Source organism: Hemitrygon akajei, chromosome 23 (assembly GCF_048418815.1).
Source record: "Hemitrygon akajei chromosome 23, sHemAka1.3, whole genome shotgun sequence".
In the NCBI taxonomy this organism is placed as follows: Eukaryota; Metazoa; Chordata; class Chondrichthyes; order Myliobatiformes; family Dasyatidae; genus Hemitrygon; species Hemitrygon akajei.
The window spans coordinates 40,298,463-40,311,142 of NC_133146.1; the positions used below are offsets into that span (position 1 = coordinate 40,298,463).

At 38.9% G+C, this 12,680-nt stretch overlaps 1 protein-coding gene across 5 annotated transcripts in view; it reads left to right on the forward strand.

Moving 5' to 3' along the window:
• cpeb3 (cytoplasmic polyadenylation element binding protein 3) overlaps positions 1-12,680 on the forward strand; it is a 106,610-nt gene that overhangs the window by 73,325 nt on the left and 20,605 nt on the right. For all 5 annotated transcript variants that reach the window (XM_073027489.1, XM_073027491.1, XM_073027488.1 and 2 more), the window contains 3 exons: positions 2,597-2,715; positions 3,403-3,517; positions 9,700-9,881. In XM_073027489.1, coding sequence (XP_072883590.1) covers positions 2,597-2,715; positions 3,403-3,517; positions 9,700-9,881 — 416 coding nt within the window. The remainder of the gene's footprint in view (positions 1-2,596; positions 2,716-3,402; positions 3,518-9,699; positions 9,882-12,680) is intronic.

A 12,680-nucleotide genomic window follows, 5' to 3' on the forward strand; every position in this document is an offset into this window, starting at 1 on the left:
ACTGTTGATTTTTCTCTTCAGTATTTTGTGCCAATATCTTCGGTGTCCCCTGTTCTAGATCTTTTACGTGTCCAGTTCCCCACTCCTTAAGACATTTCTTTAAACAATGGCGTGTTTAATTTTTTTCAATAGTTCTTCCAGGCCTCTGAAATATGTTGTCTTCTTTATTTTGAAGGTACTCAATGACCATATAAAAGATGTATTTTTGATGAGTGACAATCTGAAGTTGTAGGAAAAAGGCTGTGGGTGGATTGGAAATTGGGACTGATATCATCTAGTTATCACTGATATTCAGCAAGCGTTCACTTTTTCACTGTAGGATTCTTAAGCTTGGGCTCAATCCCTTTCCTTCCCTTTGCCAGGTCCGCTATTTTCTATTTTGCCCAGGGTGTTCCTCAGCCTATCTGAAACCCAAATGATGTGCTGGATGAAGATGCGTGTTGGAAGTCTTGTTGTATGTCAGCTAAATAATGAGGTGGAAGGAGAAGTTGAAATAGTCATGGAATAAGCAAAGAGATCAACATTTTCAGAAGACTGTCTCACAACAGTTTTGGGCCCTTTATTTAAGAAAAGATGCGATGCCACTGGAAAAAGTCCAGAGAAGATTCATGAGAATGATCCCAGAATAAAAGGGTTAACAGATGAGGAGCCTTTGATGGCGCTGGGCCTGTACTCGCTGGAGTTTTGAAGAATGACGGGAGAGTATCTCATTGAAACCTATTGAATATTGAAATGTCTAGATAGAGTGGATGTGGAGAGATGCTTCCTGTAGTGGCCGGGGTGGGGGTGGGGTGTAGGACCAGAGGGCATAGTCTCAGAATACATGGATGTCCATTTAGAACTGAGATGTGGAGAAATTTCATTCACCAGAGGATGGTGAATCTGTGGAATTCATTGCTGCAGATGGCTGTGCAGGTTAAGAAATTGGGTATACTTAAAATGGAGATTGACAAGTTCTTGATTTGTAAGGATGCCAAAGATTACAGGGAGAAGGCAGGAGAATAAATCAGTCACGATAGAATGGTGGAGCAGTTTTGATGGGCCAAATAGCCTAATTTTGCTTTTATGTCTGATGGTCTAACAGCTTTCTTACGAAAAGGTTGGTCGAGCCCTCGGAGCTTAAGTAGGTCAAGTAATACTTTGCCATAATGACCCTGCAGCTGGCCTGGATCCACGTCCTTCTTCCCAGCTACTGGCCTCCCTCAGGAGTTTTAGTGCATTAATTTGAACCGTAGGTGTATGCTGGAGAAGGAAAAGAGAATTTTGCTAAGTCATCTTTTTCTGTAGTGGCAGAAAATTAATTTAAGGCATTTCAAATATTTATTAAGAGCACTGGTACTCCTATTTATGGAATGAACAGCCAGATGGCCGGCTTCATCTCTGGTTGTGTAATTTTAAAAGTCAGTTTTAATTAAGTGATTTGCTATTTGTCAAGCTGTTATTAAGCAGTTGCAAGTATGCATTAAAATTTGGAGAACACTTCATCATTGTGTCAACCGTGGCTCAGTTGGTGGCGCACTCATCTCACCAACCCCCCCCCTCCCCCTACATACTTCAGTTCCATTCCACAGCTTCACAGTTTGCTGCTCCTCTGCGGCAAGAGAGAGCACTGCAGCCTCAGAGATGTTGATATTTGGCTGAGAAGCCCAGTTTACTTCTCAGGTTTAGTTTAAGATATCCTGAAGAATTATTCTAGAGAATTATCTGTGGTCTTCTTCCCAACACCTGTCCCTCAGTCCAACCACATACCTGACCTTTATCGCAGTGCAGTTTCTCCGCATACTTCCAAAGTAATTCCTTAGCTGTGGAATATACTGGAATGTTCTGAGATTGTGAAAGGTGCTTTTTAAATACAAATCCGTTATTTTGTTAATTTGGCTAAATTCTGTGTATCACCTCTTTTTAACATTTGTGAACATTCTAGGTGCAAGCCACTTGATTGGCCGTCGAAATGATTTATATGTCTTGTTCTCCACAGTGCGGACAGAACAAGCTCCTGATACAAATGTGCCTTATTTAGCTGTCGTTCTTCTCCTCGCTAACCTCCGTTGCCTTCACTCCTCCCAACGCAAATTCTTGCCATCTTCTGAATCTGCCTATTTTTGCCTCGTACAACCTCTGCCACTTTCTCTAACTCCCCTTTTCCTACAAGTGTCTAGGATCCTATGGATCTTTCCCTCTTGATTTTAGTCGTAATCGGAGAGCTTTCAGTGTTTTAGATCTAAAAAAATACAAAAGCAAAATGTTGGAAACACCCAGAACAAGTGTTCTGCAAGATGAAGTGTTAACTGTTTCATTTCCCATTTCACTGACGTTATCTGACCTGCTTTCCAGCACTTTAGTTCTTAAAAAATATTCCTAGAATCTGCAATTTTGATATTAATAATGTCACGTTAAATCTCTTTGGCATCTTTTGCCGTATCAAACCCAGTGTGCTGGACTGCGTCACACCTTGAATTTGTCACCTGTCACCTTCTGGTTAAAGCCCTTGGGGCTGCTTTTATGTTAAGGACATTGTAAATGCAAGTTGCTGCAATTTTATGACCTCTACATTGGCTTCATCTTTTACATGTCATTTTTTAAAAAATTCTCTAAGGTTATGCCTTCCTGCTGTTTCAAGAGGAAAGCTCTGTACAAGCTCTGATCGACGCATGTATCGAGGAAGATGGAAAGTTATACCTGTGTGTTTCAAGCCCCACTATCAAGGACAAACCGGTAAATAGATCTCCAGCTTAGTTCTGCACACCATCTGTTCTCTTTGTCATTTGCTGACCTGGGAATTATTCAACTGTCTGCAGCCCCTCCCTAATGAATTAAGATTCACACTGTATTATTTTGATTATCCATTTACTGATGTATGATTTTACTTTTGGTAAAATTCAAAGATTGGGTCTTGAAAATTTATTAATCAAGATTCAGCTGCATAATTAAGCTTTTGTTTGTAGTTTCCAGAACAATAAGTATGCAAAAAAGCTGCCTATTATTATTTGTTCTTCATAGGTGATCATTGTATCAGCACTGTTGTTGTCTAAATGCATCATACTCCCGGAAATTATATAAAATAAAAGGAAATGCATAATAATCTCTATTAGTTAGAAAATTACCCCAGCAATTTTCTAACAGTTTGAAGTCTCTTAGCTTTGTAGAAAAATGAATCTTAGCAATTTAAAATTTTAGAATGAAAGTTTCCAATTTTTTTTGTACAGTTGATGTTCTTTTGAAGGACCAGGCAAATATTCATTTGGGTTTTCTGACTTAACTGTGCTTGTAACAAAATCATACTAAAATTGAATTATGCTATACTGCATATCCTAGTTGTCCAAGATGTTTGAAATTCCTGTATTTAAAACAGACTTTTCATCATTTCCGAAGTTCATTTAACAAAATCCTGTTTCCTTGAAGGTACAAATTCGACCCTGGAACCTGAGTGACAGTGATTTTGTGATGGATGGTTCTCAGCCTCTGGATCCAAGGAAGACTATCTTTGTGGGAGGAGTACCTAGACCTCTTCGAGCTGGTGAGTACAACTAAAATAAGTGAACTGATTATGTTAAATGTGAATGTGAAGCAATTTTCAAAAGCTTTTTTGAGTATGTGTGAGTAGAATTTACAGAGCTGATTACAGCTGTATATTCATACCTTTATATATAATGGAGCTATTTTAGAATCTGTTTGGATATTAATACAAAATCTAATATTGGTTTATCTAGCATGAGATAGGAATGTTTAAAGATATTGTAGCATTGGTTACATTTAGCATTTGTCCTTCATGAATATGAACTGATGAAACACAATTCATTTGTTTCCTCAAAGGATCTGTCGGCTCTCTTGCTCCTTATCATGGTTTATTTCCTTCAAAATGGCTTGCAGCCACACTTGAGATAATGTTGTTTCTACCTGTGAATGTATTGATCAGACAAATTTCTTTCATATTATTCGCTAGATTTTTAAAGATCAGAATTGAGAATTTGATTTGAAAACTTGGTGTCTACTAGAATATTGTATTTTAATTACTGTAATTATTATGATTGTACAATGGATGAATTGTGAGTTCCTGTTGTATTCTTCACATCTGAAGGCGATTTTCCATTTTATACACACATGGTAGAGATCTTTCTGTTGTGGTGTCAGCCAGCACAGTCCATATTTGAGCTTAAACAGTCACAAGATAATAAAGAGTTGCATTTTGAAGCAATAAAAATAAATAATATATTTTTCAAGTGCTGGAGCAGAGATTTTGGCTCAAGAATATCTGTGGGCATAAGATTTAGATATTAGTGCCTGTTCTATTAAGAGTCAAGGTCACAAGTACAACATGGGAAAATGCCAATTGATTCATAAGTATGCAAAAAGAAAACTAATCCCACTTCCATGCATTTGACCCATACTACTTTCTGTGGCAGCTGCTTCCATGTATGGACCTTCTATTATGTGTAAAAAAAAAACCCTCAAATTCTTATTAAACCTTTCATCTTTAACCTTAAAACTATGTCCTCTGGTTTTTGATTTCCCTTCCTTGAAAAAATGACTGCTCATCCTACCTCTGCCCCTCATGATTTTGTATACCTCTCAGTCTCCTATGCTCCAAGGAGTATAGGACCAGCTGTCTAACCTTCCCCAATAACTCTGGCCCTCAGATTTCGGCAACATTCTTGTAAATCTTTTTTGCACTCTTTTAAGTTTAATCACACCCGTCCTATGACATTGTGAGGAAAACTGAACATAATTCTTCAAGTGTGGCGTCACCAACATCTTGTACAATTGCACTATCGCTTCCCGGCCTCTGTGTTCAGTGGCCTGACTGATGAAGGCCAGGATGCCAAAAGCATTCACTGTCCTTTCGATTGTATCTCAACTTTAAGGTCCTTCTGTTCAACAACAGTACCCAAGGCTCTTCTGTTCATCCTAAAAATTCTGACTTGATTTGTCCTTCCAAAATGTAATACTACACACTTAACTGAACTAAATTCCATTTGCCTTGCCTCAGCCGAAGCCAGTGAAGATCGTACCGTAATTCTTGATACTCCACTGTCCATGATATCATCTATTTTGGTGTCAACTGCAAACTTACTAACCAATCCTTATATGTTCTCATGTAAATGATTAATATAGATGACAAATAACAATGGGCCCAGCACCAGCCTTAGGGGCACCACACTAGTCACATGCCTCCAGTCCATGAAACATCCGTTCTCCATCACCCTCCATTTCTTAACCCTCATCCAATTTTGTATCTGGTTTGCTAGCTCTCCTTGGATACCATGTGATCTAACCCGCCATGTCAAACCTTACTGACGTCCATACATACATCCTTGTCATTTCATAAAAAAGATCATGTCTCTAAGAGAAGCTTTTCCATGCACGAAGCCATGCTGCCCGCACGTAATCAACCCCACCTTTCTAAATACGGGTATATCTTATTCCTCATAATGTTTTCCATCAGCTTACCTTCCACAGGTGCCAGGCTAACAGGACTATGATTGTCAGGTAATTCCTTACAGCCCTTTATGAGTAAAGGCCCCTGTCTTCCAGCACCTCACCAGAGAATACTTATGCTTACTTAACTGGGGTTATCTTTATTAACAGAATGCAGTCGATAGGAATGAAATGGAAGTGGAGAATTTTGGGAATGGGAAAAGGGGAAAAACAGAAAGCAGGGAAATGATAAAACTAAAACTACCAGGCTGTCAATAACTATTTACTGAGATAGTATTGAGTTTGCTGACCACAAAGTTCTAAACGCAAATAAAGACCTTAAGCCCTATCTGATGTAAATCATCACAGGTACCCTCACTAAAGGGAGTTTATACTGTAACTACCCAGCCTTTGAAGACTAATTAACTTCCCTGTTTATCCTCCATGCAGGCTTAGCTGCCAATGCCAGCTATTTGAGTGATGGGTCCCCCCCACCCCCCACCTACCAAGGGAAGATACTTCCAGCAAACAAAGTTGTTTCAACACAGTTCATTTATTTTCAATGATATACATATTAAATCCAAACAACGCTCTTAATAAACTCACAGAGTATTTCTATCTTATAAGTCTTCCAAATTATGAACTATTTCTAAAACAAAGGATTTCCATATAATTCCTGTAAGCTAAAAAGACATACCCACAAGCCACAGATGAACCAGTTGTCTGTAGCAGACATCGAAGGCAGAAGAATAGATTATAATTCACCCTGTGTTTCTATCATTCTTGTTGATGTTCTTTATCTCATTCCTAATAAGACTGGACTGCTCTCTAAATTGATATTGTTTCTTTGCCTCTTGCATGATTTCACACACGTGATGGTTTTAGATATCTTTTAACACAAAAGTTCTAAAAGCTTCTGGAGACAGAGTTCCCAGGTACTCACAATTAATGCTGTGTGGCTGACTCCATGAATACACAAGTCATCCAACTATTAACAAATCAGTTATTTATAATGCTAAATGGTAATATAATTCTGGTCTGCAAGCTTCTTATGAACTAAAGAACTTAGCTGGCGTTGTCTAGTTTGAAACATGCCAAATTAAGTAATCCAGTGGCCTATACTGCATCTCTTCAGCAGGTGCTGTGGTGCCAGCAAGTCTATAGGCAGTGCTTGTTTCCAAAGTTATCTTTTCAAACAGTCTGCCTGCCATTTACATTTTAAGAACTGAAGATTGTCTCCCATTTATGACCAGAAGCTAAACAAAGAATATTGGTTAGAAGTTTAACTTATTCAAAAACAACACTGTGATCTTTGGAACTCACAACCGCTGGTGTTTAGAAAGCTGAAAGTGGGGTGGGGGGGAGGGGGCGGGAATGCAAAGCCTCCTGGCCCAACGACAGTGAATATCTGTCACATTACTGGGCAAATCTAAAATGTGAAAGTACTGTTTGTAGTTGTAATGAATTCAGAAATTATTAATAGGAGAATGCTTAGACAGGATGGAAACAAGATTTTTAGCCCATTGAGTCCAAATAACAGTCCGGCACCAATGGCTGATAATTATAAAGTGTCATTTATTCTTTGTGGGAGAATCTAGCACCCATGCTAACTTCATAATGATACTTTGCTTGTTCCACTTACATTTTCAAGTCTATTATAATTTTGCTTTCAAACCAAAACTATAAGAGCCATGGACAAATCTAATATGAAAATAAATGCAGTTTGTGGACAGAATCTGCTTGATACTTTTGTGATTCGAATCTTATATTCAACACAAGCAAACAGTGGATTGGCACAGTTTTTGTGGACTCTGGAAGAGAGACGATTAGAGTGGAATGAAATGCTGGGATTGTCAGAATCAGTTCCCGAAATCAAATAATGAACTGTTGATTGCAGACACTCCCACATCTGTCATCAGTGTCACTTGGGCAGACCTTTTCCATTACTAAGTCATTAAAAATGGACTCTTGGCTGGATGGGCTCCAAATTTGCTCTGCAGAGAAATAATGATTCTTGCAGACTGATTTTTCTTTATTCAGAAAATTTCATATTATGTTATTTGTAGCAGTGATTGAAAGGTGAACAGACAAGTGAAAGCATGTAATTGATTATGGGAGTATGCTGTCCTACTGTAAACAAGTTATTTATAATGATTCAAATAACATCTTTGTTTTGTTTTCCATTCTCAGCAAAGTAACCCTTGATATTTTCCCTATGTTCTGCTTAATCAATTAATAAATATGCTAGTTTTAGAAACCAGTTATCAAGTGTGTCTGTAGGAAGTTTAGAGTTTATTTCACAGAAAAGTACTAGGATATAAATTCTGCATCTACGCCTTATCTGAGACTTTTATATAAATATTCTTAATAATATATTTGTAATTTTTTAAAAATCCCTTTTATTGAATGTGTATTCTGAAGATGCACACTTTCAGCTTAACTTGAATAATTGTTTTTTATAATTAAGAATAAGTGTTTGCTAAAAGCAAGTACCATTTGTTTTACCAAATTGAAAGAGATCAGCAGCCAGGGTTATTATTTTTACATATCCTTTCCTTCTGACTTCTATTACCCAATCTTAAAACATTAAAAGCCAACATTAGTGTGCTTCAGGAAACTAGAGAAAATAGTCTAGTCTGCGGACACATCCATCTGTTTATTCATGGTGGTACTGATCCAATTTTTTGGGATGCTTGTTTGGACAGTGTGGATAATGGTTCCCAACCAAATATTTTTCCACTCACTATCTTATTTCCATAAAGCCAGCTGAACTTGTGTCCTGAGGGAAAGCAAATGCATAGAATAAACAAGACTACGGATTGGACTTTGAGATGTTTTTTGTTGATAGTGCTTCTGTTTCATTACTGCAGAGTCGTGGAGATGAGGCCTGGCAAACCTCGTCGGAGATGCGAAACCCTTTGCTTTGAACTCAGATTCGTTAATTTTGGTGCTCAAAAACTAATTTTTATGGAACTTTTTGGGAGTATGCAAACATTTTTTGAACAATGGTTGTTTACAGCTTTGCTCCACCTTTTCCATTTCATTTTGGCATATATCTTGACTGATTATTAATCCAATATAGAATTAGGAAGAAAATATTCAACCAAAATAATAATTAGCTGTATTAAGCAAAGAAGAGAATTTTAATTCTATAGATTGGGTGCCACAGTAGTAGAGTAGTTCTTCTTCTTGGGCCCTTAGTTCCCAGTGGATCATAGGCCATTAGACCATAAGACATAGGAGCAGAATGAGGCCATTCAGCCCATTGAGTCCATTCCACCATGGCTGATCCAAGATTATATTCAACCCTGTACACCTGCACCCTCACCGTATCCCTTAATACCCTGACCAATCATGAATTTATCAACTTCTGCTTTGAACATATGCATGGACTTGGCCTCCACCGCAGTCTGTGGCAGAGCATTCCACAGATTCACCAACCTTTGGCTTAAAAAAAAATTCCTCCTTCTGCTCTAAAAGGTCGACCTTCAATTTTGAGGCTGTGCCCCCTAGTTCTGGATACCCCCATCATAGGAAACAACCTCTTCCGCATGCACCTTATCTAGTCCTCTCAACATCTGGTAGGTTTCAATGAGATCCCCCAGCATTCTTAATTCCAGTAGATATAAGCCAAATGCTCCTCATACGTTAACCCCTTCATTCCCGGAATCATCCTCATCAACCTCCTCTGGACTCTCTCCAATGAGAATACATCCTTTCTGAGATAAGGGGCCCAAAACTGTTGACAGTGCTCCATGTGCCATTGATGACCCTCTGTCTCCATCGTCCAAAGTCGATGCTAAGATTGGAGTTCATCAATGTTTCTGTAATCTGTTGCATCCATGGTACAGGGGATTGGCCAATACAGCTTCACCAGAGCCTTGATGGCTTGCTTACCCATTTTCACCTCTCTTGGCGGGGACGTAGGATTGAACTTCGAAAGGCAGTGTAGCAGTTAGGGCGATGCTTTTGGAGCTTGGGGTCTTCTGCAGTTCAATTCAGGCGCCATTCTGTAAGGAGTCTCTGTACGTCTTCCACGTAGGATTACGGGGTATTTCCAGGTGCTCCGGTTTCCTCCTGTACTCCAAAGACGTACCGGATAGGTTAATTGGTCATTGTAAATTGGGTTTTGGGGTGGCTCAAAGAGCCAGTAGGATCTACTCCACACTGTATCCCTCAACAAATTTATTTGTTGGTCAATCAGAACAAGGAAAACAGCATTATTTGGAAGTGTTTTTGTAATGGTGGGGAAGTGGTCTAAGCACAGGTTTTGTTTTCTTGCAGTTGAGTTGGCTATGATCATGGATCGGTTGTATGGAGGAGTCTGCTATGCAGGCATTGACACAGATCCTGAGTTGAAGTATCCGAAAGGTGCTGGTAGAGTGGCTTTCTCCAATCAGCAGAGCTACATTGCTGCTATTAGTGCTCGCTTTGTGCAACTCCAGCACGGAGACATTGATAAACGGGTGAGTGAACTGCTCATTGTAGACATATTTGATTCATTGCTGTGATTGTTATCAATGTGGGAGAGATCTCCGAGCAGTGAGACTGTGTAATATTACTGCATCTGCTGGTAAATATCTTACAGTTCAATGGTCCACTGTATAGATGAGTAGCACACAACAATTCATGTCAAGGTTCTGCTGCTTCTCACATTTCTTAATATTTTCTTTCAATGCACTTCAAAATAACTTTGCAAGTATTTTTGAATAGAATTCCACACTTGAATTAAATATTAATAGTTACAAAATTTGGGAATGTCCTTGAAAATTTCCAGGGTCTCGCAGTACTTCAGTACCAATTCATTGAGTTCAGTTTGCTCTACATCTATAAAGTGATGATGTAACTAAGAGATCATCGGGATCCTTATGATCTTGACTGACTTTTGCTTACCTTTGTACGCTTACCTTGACTTTCAGCAAGCAGACTCTGAACACTGTAGTGAAACCAAGATGCATTTGTATTGTTCAGATACATTTTTTTTCATTTTATGGGCAACAGGTGAGCCTGCGGTCAAATTCTCACTTTCTCCATTCAAAGGATATGGTGAGAAAGCATGTGTATGAGGTTGAGTGGGATCCGGGGTCAGCCATGATGGAATGGTGGAGCAGACTCGATGGGCTGAATGGCCTAATTCTGCTCCTAGTCTTATGGTCTCTGGTCTATGGTCTTATGTTCTTACTATAGTTATGAATTAAAAAATAATAAGCTAAAGCTTTTCCATTGGCAGCACATTGATTAACATGCTTTGGTTACCTTAACATGTTGATCCAAACTTAAATAGGACTGTATGAGCATACTTGATCATTTACTCATGAACATTCTTGACTGACTGACATTGAACTTGAGTTTTTCTCTCTTCTGGCCACAGAAATTAATTCCATTTAATTCTCTGCCTTCGTCATTCTGTAATTTTCACAAGTTTAAACTGAATATTCCAAAATATCCAATAGGTCAGTAGACATCAGTGGAGAGAGAAATACAATTAACAATTTGTGTTGATGGCCTTTCATCAGAATGTGTTAAGAATGCAACCACTTTTCAACAAGTATTAGGGAAAGCAGTGAACAAAGAGAAAACTAAAGGGAAGGCCAATAATAGGATGGAATGTTGGTGAGATGAGATGAGGACAAAGTCAAAATGGCAATTGAGCAGGTAAGGAAACAAAATATGGATCTGCAGTAGTTGTTAATGGAAAAAGCTGATTGTCTGAAATTGTTATAATGGAGCAACGTTGAATCCAGAATTGTGTATCCAAGCAAAATGGGTTACCTAGTCCCACTTCCTTCCTGTTCTCAACAGACAGCTTATGTGACAAATCCAAGCGACTAGTTTCAGTCCCGTTAAACTCCTGCTATTGTGTTTTTGTTGGTTGTCACTCGTCATGGTAACTTGTGGTATCTGCGCACAGAATAAACTGCTTATCAGTGCTCATTGGGTTTTGCCAGGGCCAGCCCATGTTCCACGCCTGGATCAACAGCCCCAATCGAAATAGTAACCGAAGAGTTGAATTCTTGGTGTAAGTGAGAGTGACTGCCCTTGGCATTAAAATAACATTTGACCAAGTGTGGCATTAATTAATTCTAGTAAAACTTAATAAAATACTATATAATAATAATACTTTCCACTAGCTGGAAGCAATTTACACAAAGGAAGATGGTTGTGGTTGTCATTGGCCAATTACCTTGGACATCACTGCAGGATTTCCTTGAAGCAGTCTCCTGGGCTGAATACTCTTACTAACGTCCTCACTTTAGAAGTGGGGATTTTTGCCAACTGATTCCACTTGCAACGCTTCAGATAAAGCAGCAGTTCCTGCCTGCATGCACTAGCTCAGGAAAACATTCAGGCATGGGTTGAAAGTGGCGAGGAAAGTTCAGTTCACATAATTGCCAGCTAATGACCATCTCTGACAGAAAGGAAAATTGAATTATGCTCCTTGATGTTTAATGACATTATATTCACCAAATCCCATATCAATGGCACACAAGAAGTCACTGTTGATCAAAATCACAATATATAAGGCAGGTCAGAGGATGGTGCAGTGGTTATTGAGAAAGAGAGTGTATTGATTACTTATAGTAGGATAAAATAGCTGTTCTTTCTGGGGTGCGTTAATTTTTGCTACTTAATTTTCCAAATGCTCAGTTCAATATATGCCACAAAATATCACAAATCTTAGAATTATAAAATTAATTTGAAATAGAGTGAATATTTTGCATGCATGTAGAGAGTCAGAGACTCAGAAAGGTCCTTCAGCCCATCTGATCCACAATGACCACTATTCCCATCCATTTGCTCCCGTTTGGCCCACATTCTTCTAAAACAGGTTCCCAACCTTTTTCTTTTATGTCATGGACCCCTACCATTAACTGAGGGATCTGTGGACCCCATGTTGGGAACCCCTGCTCTAAATCTTCCTGTCCACGTACTCGTTTAAGTACTTCCTCTAGCCTCAACTACTTCTTCAAGCACAAGGGTTCCCAACCTGACGTCCATGGACCTCTCGGTTAATGGTAAGGCTCCATGGCATAAAAAAAGATCAGGAACCTCTGCACAGGCAGCTCATTTCATATACTGGCCATCCCCTGATTGAAAAAGTTGCCCTTAGATTCCTATTAGATCTCTCCCCTCTCACCTTAAAGCTATGTCACCCAGTTCTTGCTGGGGAAAAAGGTTGCATACATTAGGAGATAAACTGTTTGCACACATAAGCAATAATGTGATGATTTGGAAAGTTTATAATACAGAAGGCTATTTGGCCC